Source organism: Rhinolophus hipposideros (genome assembly GCF_964194185.1).
Source record: "Rhinolophus hipposideros genome assembly, chromosome: 9".
NCBI classification, from domain to species: Eukaryota; Metazoa; Chordata; class Mammalia; order Chiroptera; family Rhinolophidae; genus Rhinolophus; species Rhinolophus hipposideros.
The window spans coordinates 8,795,944-8,809,967 of record NC_138055.1 but is presented as its reverse complement, the minus strand read 5'-3'; the positions used below and the strand labels follow the sequence as shown (position 1 = coordinate 8,809,967).

Genomic DNA, 14,024 nt, shown 5'->3' with positions numbered 1-14,024 from the left:
AGGTAGGGTGCTGTGAGGCTTACGTGTGAAAGGGTCCTGTGTACAGTAGGTGCTCAATAAATGTCTTTGGAGACTGCAGCAACCCCTCTGGAGTGAAGTAAGTTGTTTGAGTGAGGGGCTCAGAAATGTGAGTGAGATAGAGATGAGAAACAGAGACAGAGAGGCAAAACAGGAAGATAGAGACAAAGAGAGAGAAACTCCCCCTTCTCAGGCCAGGAGGCTCTTTGGGGCCCCTACTCCCAGCTGCAGCCATGCTGGGCCCTGTCCTGCCTTGCTCAGTGTTTGGGAGTTGAGGCTCCTGCGAAGTACCCTGCCAGCAGTCCTGTCACTCACTGGGTGACTGTGGACAAAGCACTCCCTGGGAGCCTCAGGTTGGGGCTGTGGTGGCTGACTGCCCCCAGCTCAGCCCAGCCTGTGTCCACTGGGCCTTCCTTGCCAGAATGCGCTGCAGCCCTGCTCATGCTCTGTCCTATAGAGCTGGCCGGACCTTCGCGCCCTGGGAGGGGGTGTTCCGGCCCTGGGCCTGGGCTGTACACGTGCTCACCTTGTAGATGGCCATGGTGGACCTGTAGAACTGGTCCATCTCGGGGGCCATGGAGCGGGCTGCACCCGGGTGTTGAGCAGGTGGCTGGTGGCGCTGGCAGGGTGCTGGGGTCAGTGCCCACTGGTGCCCACTGTTCCGCGGGTGGTGAAGGAGGCTGCAGAGTAGGACCTGGAAATGGAGGGCCGGCCGAGGAGGAGGTGGCAGCTTAATTATTCACCAGCCAGGGATGTCAGAATGCGATCTGGGGCGTAACCAGACCCGGCGGGGAAGGCATCCTGTGACGCGGGCGGGTTCGTGTGACCTGCCCTTCAATTATTTACCCCTGAGCCGCAGACCGGTGGGCACGCGTGGATGAGTCACTCTCCTAGGTCACCTCCTCGAGGACAAGGCTTCCCCAGGCCAGCTGGGGACCCCTGGCTCTGAGTGGACCCCGGCCCTCTGCCGTCTATATTGGGTATTGCCCACCCGGTTGGGCAGGAACTGCGTGGTGCCTTCCTCCAGCACCCTCCCTGATGGACCCAGCCCAAGGCTGAACACACCCGTGGGACGTCACTGTTGTCAGGTCTCTTCTCTACCCGGAGGCCCTCAGACCTGCACCTCAAGGGCCAAGCCTCCCACGTCTGCCGCTGCCCGCCCCGCTCCTCCGTCTGATGGAGAGGGGACAGCACAAAACCCAAGTTACACAGACCTGGGGCAAGCTTTGGCCATGCTCACTTGCTGTGTGACCATGACCGGCGGGAGCCCCCTGCCCTCTCTGGGTCTCATTTCCTCCCCCTGCCAGTGAGGCTCTCCCTCACTTTCCACCATGGGGCAAGTGGCCTGGCTGCTCTGCGAACACTTGCTAGCCTGGCCTCCCCAAGGAGGCCTAAAGGAAAGAACAGGTTTCCTGGGAGCCCAGGAAACAGTGCGGCTATCTGAGTGGGCACAGGAAGACCACGGTCAGGCTGAAGGTCAAGGCTGAGGGGCACTGGTGGTAGGGGAACAGGGAACGCTCATACACAGTACACACAACTCAGGGGAACTGGAACCAAACCGTTTATTTCACAGCTTGGGGCAGCCCCGCCCCACTCATAAACCATTGCCTGTCGGGAAGAATAATTTAAGTCCCAGGAGCGACCTTTGAGAACTGAGGCGAGCTGGCAGGGTGCGGCAGCTTTGAGGGGTGCAGGTGGCTGAACACCTATTGAGGGGCAAAGTCGAATGGGGCAACCCACTCCCAGAGCATGGGCTTCTGCTGATGGAGTGGGTAAAGGCCAGTTTCTCTAGCCCTACCCCCAGGGAAGGAGGGCCGAGGGTGGAAGGGGTGGCTGCACCCCCAGGGGACCAGGAAGAGCTTAGGGTCCTCTGGGAAGTAGGGGTTGGAGGCACACCTGGGTGCCTGTAGTGTTTCAGCCGACAGGGCAAGGAGCCCCAGCGTTAACTGTCCTTGACGGTCAGGGAGAAGGCCCCAGTGAGACTCTAGGCTTTCTAAGCCTGGAATGACAGAAAGTGCCCGACGGCAGGGACAGAGTGGGAGAGAGGCCTCCAGGACCAGCCTCAGGCAGGAAGCCCAGCACTGTCTGAGGCCTGGTCTGTGGACAGAGCCACCTGGGCCCAGCTTACCCTCCTCCCAGCAGCAGTTGGGTGGTGGCGGGGGGCTGGGGTGGTGGGGCTAGATGGGGGTCTGGGGGGCCTGGGGGCCCTACGGTGACATCAGCAGTTGGATGAGCTTGTGGAACTGCTCCCGGTGCTCGTAGATATAGACCTCGGTCTCCCAGAGGGCGTTGACCAGCACCATGTCACTGACCTCATCCAGCATGATGTCTGTCCCCAGCTGGGGGTTCAATCTGTCCAAGTGAAGGAGGAGGGGTCACCCCAGAACTCTCGGCCTGGGTGCAGGACAAGAGCTAGGATTTGAAAAAGAAAGTCCATGCCAGGGATTGGGGTGGGGAAGGTCTCCAGGTCTGGCTGGCCAGGGAGTGGGGCTGGGGGTTAGGGGCTGGGGCCGGGGATGGGGCCGGGCCCTCACCTGAAGTACTGGATGCCGACCATCTCACACCAAGCCCGGGCCCGGTCCACGGCCCGCCCATCCGCATCCGTGCACTGGTGAGAAGCAGCCTCTGTGAGACACAGCATACACCACACCCACAGCCCCTGCCTGGGGAGCCCAGTCTGGCTTCGCCACCCATCAGCAGAGTGACTCTGGACAAGTCCCTCTCCCTGGGCTGACGTGACTGTCCCAGGTGTGTGACCAGAGGGACCTGGCTGTGGTTTACATGGTGGCTAAGCAGTGCCCATTCAGGATCAGCGAGTGTGCTGGGAGTGGGCAGGGGCTGAGTGGACAGGCCTCCACATGCTGCCCCCTGCAACTTTTGTCAATCTGATATTCTGGGGTTCCACATGGGGCTGTTTGAAAGAAAGGATTCACAGCTAAAAGGCGCTTGAAAGCCCCCCGTAGATGGTCATTGAGGGTCCCTGCCAGAACTGGGACTCTGAATCAGGGATCCCGCCCCCCCTTGAGCTGGCTAAAGAGGGTCAACAAAGCGTCCCTGACACACAGGGTACTATGGAAGAGGGTGAAGGCGTCATGGGGCTGAGACCCCGAGGGAAGTGGGCTTGGGGAGGCCCATACTCACACAGTCCACCACCATCTTGCCCAGTTCCTTGGCCCCAAAAACAGTCTTAGCCAGTTCCCAGGGGTTGCTGGGACGGAAGACATCCACACAGGTCACGGGCACCTGCGGGGACTTCCCTGTCCCCAGAGAGACGACGATGGAGAGTTTCTTCACCTTGTTGCCCTGACCCTGTTGGGGACAGCGCAGGGGTAGTCCGAGGTGCCTCCCCCTGGTCGACCTTTCCACGGGTGAGAGGCACCCAGGGGCGAGAGAGGGGGAGCATGGGAGGGAGACGGGCCTCCTGTGGCGGGAGCACAGCTGTGCTGCCTCCTCCTTTGGTCCAGAACGAGCTCTGATGCCAATTAGCTGGGTGACCTTGATGAGACACTGTTACCCAGGCCGGTCATCCAACAGGAGACAGCTTAGATGGGTGACATCTGAGGACCCTTCCCCATCCCACAGTCTGAATCCTTCCTCCTCCAGGAAGCCGTCCCTGCCCAGTCTGGCCCCTAGAGGGCGCTCGTCTCTCCGACGGCAGAGCCCCAGCCTCGCCACCCAGGGGCTGCGTCCAGGACTTAGTGATGACTGCAGTGAGAATCACAGCCAGTACATGGGACGGGCACGGTCCTATACGCTTCCCATACAGGAGTGCACGGATGCCTGCTGACAACCCCCAACCCCATTCAGTGGCTGAAGGGAAGCGTGGGCAGATTCAGGACCCAAACCCAGAGGCCGTGTGGCTCCAGGACCCACGCTCAGGCCACTGCACCACACTCCCTCAGCTTGCACGCGTGGGCCTTGCCCACCTCTGTGCGAAGCTCCCCGGGCTGAGGGCCACTTCCCTTCCTCCAGATAACTGACTCTGCACTGCCCGACCCCAACAATCTCAGGATGGGGTCCCCTCCTCCGGAAGCCCTTTCCTAGTTCCCAGGTCTCCCAGCAGAGGTGATGCTCCTTCTGAGCCCCCAGCACAGTCCTTGGTCACAGCACCCGAAACAATAGGAAGGGCGAATACTAGTCTATGGACTGCCTCCCTAGATTAAGAAGCTCAAGGGCAAGCGTGTGTCCCCAGGCGGGGCGGAGTGGCTAGGGCTGGGACTGGCAGGTACTACTGATATGCATGCCGCCCTCTCCTCCAACAGCAGATGCTGTTAACTGACCATAACTCTGCACCACAGGTCCAGGCTGGGCCTCAGAACCCCTCTTAGCACAGTGCCTTGGGCAGATACCACCAAACAGGTTCAAGTGTGAGATAACAAATCAATGAATGCGTGAACAAAAGCCATTTGCTTTCTTAGGAGTCAATCCTTAGTGAGGTTTGCTGAACCGGGGTGGCTGCAGCAGGTAGTCATGTCCGGCCCTTCCAACCTGGAGGTGGCCCTCACCTTGCGGATCATGTCCTGGTTGTACTCATGGATCTCAGTCATGGCGTCCAGCGTGGGGTTGTTGGCCAGTAGCCCACCATCCAGGAAGCGCCCATTAGGCCGGAAGTAGGTGGGGGCTGCCCCACTGCTTCGCGCTGCCCGCCACACCAGCTGCTCTGGGGTTGGGAAGGAAGGTGGCCCAGTGGGACAAGGGACTGGTATAAAACCCACAGGCTTCAGATCTTGGTGCGCATGTGTAAGAGGGAGAGGAGAGGCAGGGAGCTGTTCAGGAGCAGGCCCGACAAGGCCAGGCTGTCTCGCCCCGCCATCCTAATGGAAGGCAGGGTCCAATGGAGGGCCTCCAGGGGACTCCTATTGCCGGCCCAGGCCTGACAGCTCCCCAGCTCTGCCTGCCATAGCTGACAAAGACTCAGGGCAGCGGGTGGGAGGGTGGGGGGCTGGGTATGCCCAGTGGCAAGCCTACGATTCCCACCCACCACCCCACACCCTCATGAGCCAATCACTTCCCATAGATGCACCAAACATGGTTTTAACCTGAGGGCTGAGTCAGAGGTTTTAGGTTAATATTCTGGCTGAAACGAGGCTCCCGTACACACTCCGGAGCTTCATAATTCCGGAAGAGGTGGAGCTCAGCTGGCTGTCGGTCGGACAGCGTCCCCGTCAGCATCACCCTGGAGAGAAAGAAGGAGCAGAACACCTGACGTCACCAACCCATCCAATCTTTGGTAATCCACTTTTAGGACTCCATCCTAAGGGGCTCTCGCATGTGTGGAGATGGGCACACACGAGGCGATGAATAGCAGCATCGGCTGTTAAAGCGAAAGACAGGCAACAACTGAACTGTCCATCAGTGGGTCGGTTCATTGCCCCATGGCTCCCTGACCCAGTGTCACTACAGAAGGACTCAGAAGCGCTTTACATACTGACAGGCACTGAGCACCAAGATTTATGGCCAAGTGGGAAAACGAGATTTAGGACAGTGCGTGTAGCATGCCACGATTGTTTAAACAACAAAACCCAAGAACACTTACGTACTTATTTGCTTAGTCCAAGGGTAACTCTGAAAGGGCCCCTGAGCAGTACCTAGCAGCAGTGGCTACAGCCCCAGAACAGGAGTGGTGGGCGACTTCGCTGTGTCACCTTTGATACCGCTTCAATGTTCTGTCTACCACGTGAGTCTATAACCTATTAAAGACTTGTCTTGAGAGACGCAGACATCTTTGAAAGCTCTGGGGAGTACAGACCAGCACAGCCCCATGGGACACTCACATGTAAGACCTTTACCAATGTCCTGGCTCTTGGGTCTGGGAATTCCATTTTGGAAAAATCTATCCTAAAGGAATAATCTTAGTCCCAATGACAGCTTCTTCTATAAGGCTATTCATCACAGTGTAATTTATTATAGTGAAAAATGAACAGCTCTAAATAGAAACAAGGGAAGGGAGTAAGTATACAATGAAGTGTTTTTCAGCCATTCAAAATTATGCTTGCAAGGAGTTCAGAGTAATACTGAAATATATTTATTATATTACAAAGATAGATATAAAGGAAAGGGGACCAAAACAAAACAAAACAAAACAAAACCTCTGCATGGGAAAAAAATTAGTTTTCTATCTTTGGTAATACTATGGAAAGGTTGTTTGAACAATCTTCCCACTGAACAAAAAATTAAATGTTGGAAAAACATATTTTAAAAAATCTACCTAGAAGCATAGGAGACCTGACACGATAGAAAGGGAATACCAGGGTAATTTCTGAGGATAAGCAAGAACCCAGAGAGGAAGTGGAGCACAGACCCAGCTTTGACCTAAGGCAGATACCAAACTCAGTAAATCTGAATTACAGCATTGATGGCATCATGGGGCCAGAGGGACAAAGTTGAAGCCCAGGGCCCACTAAAGGTTAGAGGTCTAATGAGAGACCCTCCCTACATTAGGTAGGGACCCCAAAGGGCTATACTCTTGGATAAGGTGAGCCTGCCCCTTTCCCACTCCTGCAGGCTATGAGGAAAGTTGCCTTGACACTGGACAAAGGAGGGAGAAAAAAATTTCTGAAAATGAATAACTACAAACTAAAATGGCTTCAGATTTGTAGTCTAAATTCCCATCACTTGGGGAAAATCTCAAAACCTTCATGCCAAGAATTTAATTACAATGGCCTAGATGGTATTGTACCTAAGTACCTGAAAGAGACAACACGAGATACTTTGAAGGAAGATATTCTCATTATAGGCCTCACAGAATCTGCACATACTATTTTTCAACACTAAAACACATAGTTGAAAGGTGGGGTGGGGTACACAATGAAATAAAATACCATGAATGAGAGCCAGCATAAACCAACATAAACAATAAAACACACCTACATAGACAGCAGATATTTAAATCCTTAAACAAAGATAAAACAGCTATGCTTAAAATGTTTAAAGACCTCAAAGACAAGCTTGGTAATATCTTCAGGCAATAGGAAACAATAAGTAATGACCTAGAAGATTTGAAGAACAAAAGAGTACTTCTATAAATAAAACAACAACAATAAACCAATAGAATAAAAAACTCAGTGGGTGGGTTAAACGGAAATTTAGATAAAAAGAAAGAATTCATGAATTGGAAAATAGGTAAGAAGAAATTATCCAGACTGCAACACAGAAAGATAAGATGATAGAAATTACAGGAGAAGTTAAAAGACATGAAAGACAGAAGAGATCTAAATATGTTTAATTGGAGTTCCAGAAGGAGAGGAGAGGGAAAATTATGCAGAGGTAAGAGTTGAAGAGATAATGAGTCAGGCTTCCGGTACTAAAAAAAGGCACCAACCCAAAGATTGAAGAAGACCAACAAATCCCATGCAGGATAAATTAGAAGGAATTCATATCTAGATATGTCATACTGCAACTGTAGTGCACCAAAAAGAAACAAACAGATAAATAAAAGCATCTAGAGAAAAAAGACCAATTACCTTCAAAGGAGTAACAGTTAGATTGAAACTGACTTTGCAAGCGCAACAATGGAAGCTAAAAGATGACAGAATGACATCTTGCAGGTTCACCAACCTAGAACTCTATACCCAACAAGAGTAAGAACGAAATAAAACTAGTTTCAATGGATGAGAATGAAATAAAACTAGTTTCAACTGATGAGTGAAATAAACTTGTTTTCAAATAATTCTGCAAGTGCAGAATTCACCACCAGCAGACACTCTACCGGCCAGTCAAAAGAACGTACTTCAGGCAGAAGGAAAGTGCTTACAGATGGAAGTCTGAGATGCACGAGAAAATGTAGAGCAAAGAAGTGATATACACACATACATACACTAATGCACACACACACACACACATATATACACACAAACATATATACCGAGAGGTGTGCCAGAGCCAGCGTGTACTTGCTTGTAAGAACCTATTGCTAAATCTCACAAGCTGTTTGTTAAACTGTTGGTAGCATGAAACTGGCCATGGTGGGAGCATCTATGTCATGGGAACTGGCAAAGAGTATACATCGGGGCTTTCCCCCCAGAGGTCTGGTTTACTGGTACACTGCTAGATAAAATCTAAATGACCATCAACTTCAAGAAACAATAATAATGTCTTGTGAGACTTAAAAAAAATAGATTTAAAATACAGAAAGTCAATTCTAGATAAGGAAAGGTATATGGAATTAATTAAACCAAGTTCACACGTGAACATCGATGCAAAATGTTAGCACACTAAACCCACAGAATTCTCTCTGTAAAAGGGACCAGGAATCGAAAGCATACACTTGAGCAGGTACTTGCTCACCCACGTGCACAGCAGCATTTGTCACAATAGTTAACAGGTGGAAACGACCCAAATGTCCGTCAGCAGATGAGCGGGTAAACAAAATGTGGTATATATGCATGCAATGGAATATTATTCAGTGTGAAAATGGGAGGAAATTCTGACACACGCTGCAACATGGATGAACCTTGAGGACATTATGCTAAGTGAACTAAGCCAGTCACAGGGAGACAAATACTATATGATTCCATTTACACGACTTCCTTAGAGTAGTCGGACTCATAGAAATACAAAGTAGAATGGTGGTTGGTTACCAGAGGTAGGGGGACAGAGAAATGGAGAGTTGTTTAATGGGTACAGTTTCAGGTTTGCAAGATGAAAAAGTGCAGGAGATGAGTGAGACAATGATGTGAATATACTTAACATTACTGACCTGTACCCTTAAAAATGGTGGGAAGATGGCAAATGGTATGTTATGTGTATTTTACCCCAATTAAATATTTTTAAATAAATGAATAAATGGTATTTCTAAATACCAGCTACAGTGAGAAAAATGAATGTTTTAAAATGTATAATCTGCAATGGCACAAAACATATGCAGTATCTAAGAATAAAAAGAACAGACATGTAAGATCTCTTCAGATAAAATTGTAAAACACTACTGAGAAACTTGACACAAATGGCCTGTTTCACTACGTTCTCTAATTGGAAGAGTCAGTATTTTCAGATGTCAATTCTCCCCCAGATAAGCCCACAGATTCAGTGTCGGACCTCTCTGTCACAAATCTCAATAGAAATCTGAACAAGATTTGATTTGCTACAGAAATTTGCCACGGATGCTATCATTTATGTGGACGTACAAGTCGCGATGGCTGACCTTTCTACAGCACTTCCAGGTGCCAAGTGCTTTTTCAGTACTTAATAAATATCAACGTTTTCACTCCTCAAGAAAAACCCCAGAAGGCAGGTAGCATATTCTTATTTTCGAGAAGAAACTTCAGGGTGCAAACTCTTAAGCACTTTGCTACAGTGCGGCCAAGAGGAGCCAGGACTCAAAGATGAAGGTCAAGGTGGGAGGCCTGGCTGCCCTGGAAACCAGGACTTAGTAAAACACTGTAGAATGAGTGAGGGCTCTGTCTTCTGGCTACAGGCACAGACATCCAGCCAGTGGAGGAGAACGCAGCTAGGAACACCTGAGAAAGGACTCCGGACCCACCGCCAAGGAAGTAAGGCCTGCAGACAGACTTCTGCACAGATGAGGCTGGGGAAATGGGTTATTCACGTGGGAAACATGAAGGTGGGTCTCCCCGATACACAAATCAATTCCAGGTTGATGAAAGACCTCAACATGAAAGGCAGATTTAGAGAGCTTTCCAACCGGACACAGGAAGCAGGAGACTGCTTCCTGCTTCGTGTTAAGGAAGGATTCTTAAATGAGACACAAAAAGCACAAACTAGAAAAAGGAAAACATTTATAAATTCTACCACATTAAGAGCACCCACCTGTTCACCAACAAAATACCATAAAGGAGTGAAAAGACAAGCCATGGAGTGGGAGAAAAGATTTCAAATCCATATATCCATCAAAGGACAAGCTTTCAAAATATAAAGGTCATTAAGAAGCCTCATAACCCAACAATCACACAACCCAATTTTGCCAAAAATAGGCAGCACACTTGAACAGGAACTTTACAAAAGAGGAAATCCAAATGGCCTTTAAAACTGTGAAAAGCTGCTCAACCTCCCTAGTCATAAGGGAAATGAAAATTCAAACCACGGACATTACCTTACCCCCCTCAGATTTGTAAAGACAGAAACATTTGACAATAAGGAAACGTTACCCACAATGCAAGGCAACAGGAACTCTCAGACTGACGCCATGAATGGAGTAAAAATAGAAACCAGCACTTTGGAAAATGGTGGGCAGAACCTGAGAGTTGAGGCCATGCAACCTCCAGAGCCCGCCAGCTTTATTCCTAGGCCACTTGTACACATGTGGGTCGGAAAACAAGTCCCAAAACATTCACTGCAGCACTCTTCGCAAGAGCTCTACTCTGGAAACAACCCAAGTGTCCGTTGAAGGTATGTGGAGAAATAAATTTGGGGGGTTGGTCACCTGAGGAACGAGAATGAATAACGTACAGCTACGCCCAACAGCAGGGACCACGCCAACAAAAGAAGTGAGGAAAAGAAGAGATAACGCACAAAATGATTCCATCCAAGCCCAGAGACAGGCAAGACAGTAACCATGCTGTTTGAGGCTGCATTCGCAGGTGGTGAAACTATATAGAAAAGCCAGGAAATCCCGTTTTACACCAGTCAGGAGAGCAGCTACCCCAGGGGGAAGGCACACACACGCAAGGGGCTTTGGTCATATGAGTGTTTGCTTTACAATTATTCATTGAACTGGTTTATGTACTTTTCTAAATCTAAGTTCTATTTCACCATAAAAAAGAGAAAAAAAAGTCTATGATAAAATATACAAAAACATTTTAAAAACATCTTTCGGTTAATGAATCATGGGCAATATTTCCTCCTCTTTCTACTTTGTGTATTTTCCAATTTTCTTAAAAGACTACGTATTATTCTTCAATGAAAAAAAAGGCTTCATTATGAAGAAAAATCCTCCCCCAAACCCTCTAGGCCTCACTCATACTTCACTTCCTCCAGGAAGCCCTCCCTGACTACCTCACCCTCAGTCTTCTGTCCCTCTTGCTCCCACAGACAGTCAGTTGACAAACACTTGTCAGTGGTCTGCTCTGGGAGAGGTACTGTGCTAGGTGCTGGGGCTACTGAAAAACCAAGGTGGTCACATTCCTACTTCAGGAAGCTCACTGTCTAGCAGGTGACACCGGCATCAGACTGACAATAAAGTGATTCTGGGGTGCGGAGTACTACAAAAAAGCAGTGGTACTCTAGGCACTTCTGGAACTTCCTAAGTAAGTGCTGCTGCCTTGCCTGGCTGCCATTATTTTTAGGTCACTTATCTCCCAACCATATTGTAAGCCTTTCTGGATGGCCACATCCAGAACACCCCTCCCCATCTCACACACACACATATACACAGTGCCAAAGGCAGAGCCATGCTCAGCAAAGAAGTCTTGAGTGTGTGCTGGATGAGAATCTCCTCCCTCTGACCCCAGGACGTGGTGTTGGTAGAGAAACGGCATACACGGGTCAAGGCTGTGTTGCACCTGTGACTCCAGCAGGAGTCTCTCATTTACACAGGAAAAAGCGGCTCCCCACCTAGCCCCCCAGAGTAGTCAGACAGCACAGGGAGCCTTCTGCCCCCAGAACAGCAGAAGGGACACACAGCTGGGGCCAAAGCCCAGGCCCCAAGGAGGAGGCTTACTTGGGCTTCTTGATGTCCGTCATCTTGGTGTGCTCACCAAACTCCCGCTTCAGGAACTCCTCCAAGGGCCCCGACTCGTAGGGCCGCGAGCCCCGGAACACCTCATCCTTCATGCGGAAGTACACACCACGCATGTAGGCCATGGACTTGCCTGGGAACAAGGGGGTCACAGGTGGGGAGAGACGCGAGGGCCTGAGCACAGGCCGTGACTGGAGGCAGGAGGGGGGCGGCTTTCCCAAGGCACTGAGCAAGCTCGGGCCCCGGGGCCCCTCCTCTGCACCCTCCCACACCAGCAGGTGACCCCTTCGGCAGCCCAAGGCTCTGCTTGATTCTGTAGGCATAATTTTGCAGTATTTTCCTTAAATGTGTATAAGCCTGTAAATCTAAATCCACCCTGTTTGTCATGGAAGAGGACTAGCTCTGTCCTCTGAGCCTCCGACAACAGACAGCGTCAAAGGGCAGGTTGCACCTCACACGATATTGAAAGTGCCCAGGATGCCTCACCCGCCAGGGGTGTACAAGCAGGCGGGCTGAGGAGAGGCGGGTTCTGCCCATGTGAGAGGCTGAACTGGGTGATTTCTCAGATCCCTTCCACAGCCCTGGGAATCTGAAGATGCTGGATGGAGGACACTTCCTCCCCTGAAGGAGGAAGTGACCCTTTCTGGAGGATAGGCTCGGACCTCTGCCCACTCTGCCCAGCCACCCACCTGATGCCCCCATGGGGGGGCGTTAGTCCTGAGATGGCCCTTCTCTCGTAGTAGGCAGAAACTGAAGACTAGAGAGGGGACATGGGGCCTGGAGCCAGGGGAGAGAGCTGGGCATACAGATGGAGGCCCAGGCCTGGCTCTGCCTGACTCACTGGGTGACCCTCTCTGGTCCTCAGTTTCCCCAACTGTAACCTCACCAGTCTATGATGAGAATCATCAAAATGATGTGAAATACTAGGCAGTAAACTATGGGGACAAAATCCTGGCAACTTGTTGATGACCCTCCTCTCCCCCGAGACGCTCACTGACTGTGCCCGTGTCCCCACACACCCTGGACTGCCAGGCCATGGCATCCGCCCTCGGTGAGCACCCAGATGTCTGTGCCTCCCCCATCGGACTGGGACTCCTTGGGTGGGGCATGTGTCCCTAGCACCCAGCACAGGCCTGGCCCTGCTGCCTCGGGTGCAAGAGGGTCCTCTTCTGGTGCCTTCAGACCTAGAGGGCACTGAGCGAGTATGGGAGCCGACTGCATCGGCCAGGGATCGCCATCAGGGATACTGAGGCTGAGGCCAGTTCCTACCTGGATGTGGCTGGACCCTGTCCTGGGAGGTCCCCACAGGGGACAGCTCCAGGGAGGAGATACCACTTGAGTCGAGACAAGGTCGACCCAAAAGTTTGCAGGTCTCGACCCTACCCCGCCCTGCCCTGCTGCCCAGGTGGCTGCCCTCACTGTGCAGAACGGCCAGGGCCAGGATGCCCCCCGTGCTGGTCCCTGCCACCCAGTCAAAGAGGTCCTTGATGGCGACGCCCGAGGCCTTCTCAATGGCGATAAGCAGCTGGATGATGACCAGGCCTTTCACGCCCCCTCCGTCCAGGCAGAGCAGATGGTCGTGGCTGTAGTGGGGACAACAGTGAGAGAGAACAGGGTCCCCTACAGCCCGGCACTTTACATCTGCACTTGAGCTGTGTCCCTGGGCATCGGCGCCGTGCCAGGCGCGTGAGCACGTGAGACCAAGCTCTGCGCTAGTGGGGCTTTGCGGGGGTGTGAAGTCATAAAGGAACAGACGTGTATTTCAGGAGGTGAAAAGCCAGGTAAGGGGCAGCAGGGGGCAGGTAACTGGCCAGCAGACACCTGGGTCTGTCCCCCACTCTGGATGGGGAGCTCTCAGGGCAGCCAGCTCCTGAGGTTTTGGTCAGGTCTACATTCCCACTCCCAGGCCTGACCTGAAGCAGGTAGGTGTCTGATAAGGCCGTGTGAATTAAACAGGACTGGCGGGGAGGGGTGCGGGTATCCTGTAGCTGGGTAAGAAAGGGGTGGCAGAGGAGGGTCAGGACCCTCCACCCAGGTGGGAGCAGCAGGGGAGGAGGGCGCAGGGGGAATGACTCTATGTGCCAGGCGCTGTGAGGGGCTTTTGCCAGCATGAACTCAGTGTCCCCAACCCCCTTGGAGGCGGACACTCCCTGTTACCCCTGTGCATGGCTGTGACAGAGTGAAGCTCAGCGGTCAGGTGACCGCCACCGTCACATGGGTGGTAAGCGATGCTGGATGGATCTGGACCCAGGTCTGCTGACTCCTGAGTCACGCATCTCCCACACGCCGTGACATGTCTCCCTCCGTCCTGCCATGCCCAGCCCCCTGCCCCGGGGGGGAAGGCCTCCGTGGTCTGTGCACAGACCTGGAA

At 51.8% G+C, this 14,024-nt stretch overlaps 2 protein-coding genes across 15 annotated transcripts in view; both read right to left on the bottom strand.

Moving 5' to 3' along the window:
* Positions 1-675, bottom strand: part of BAIAP2L2 (BAR/IMD domain containing adaptor protein 2 like 2) — a 28,450-nt gene extending 27,775 nt beyond the window's left edge. The window contains exon 1 of the mRNA XM_081060248.1: positions 545-675. Within this exon, the coding sequence (XP_080916374.1) occupies positions 545-595 (51 nt within the window). The 5' untranslated portion in view covers positions 596-675. The remainder of the gene's footprint in view (positions 1-544) is intronic.
* Positions 676-1,557: 882 nt separating this feature from the next.
* The window catches only part of PLA2G6 (phospholipase A2 group VI), a 75,642-nt gene continuing 63,175 nt past the window's right edge, over positions 1,558-14,024 (bottom strand). For 9 of the 14 annotated variants that reach the window (XM_081058676.1, XM_081058682.1, XM_081058686.1 and 6 more), the window contains 7 exons: positions 13,073-13,236; positions 11,636-11,786; positions 5,058-5,194; positions 4,524-4,678; positions 3,160-3,327; positions 2,553-2,626; positions 1,558-2,370 (listed from right to left, as the gene is read on the bottom strand). In XM_081058676.1, coding sequence (XP_080914802.1) covers positions 2,226-2,370; positions 2,553-2,626; positions 3,160-3,327; positions 4,524-4,678; positions 5,058-5,194; positions 11,636-11,786; positions 13,073-13,236 — 994 coding nt within the window. In that variant the 3' untranslated portion in view covers positions 1,558-2,225. Of the gene's footprint in view, positions 2,431-2,552; positions 2,627-3,159; positions 3,328-4,523; positions 4,679-5,057; positions 5,195-11,635; positions 11,787-13,072; positions 13,237-14,024 lie in introns of all 14 variants that reach the window. The other 5 variants (XM_081058683.1, XM_081058689.1, XM_081058680.1 and 2 more) reach the window with 1 other exon arrangement.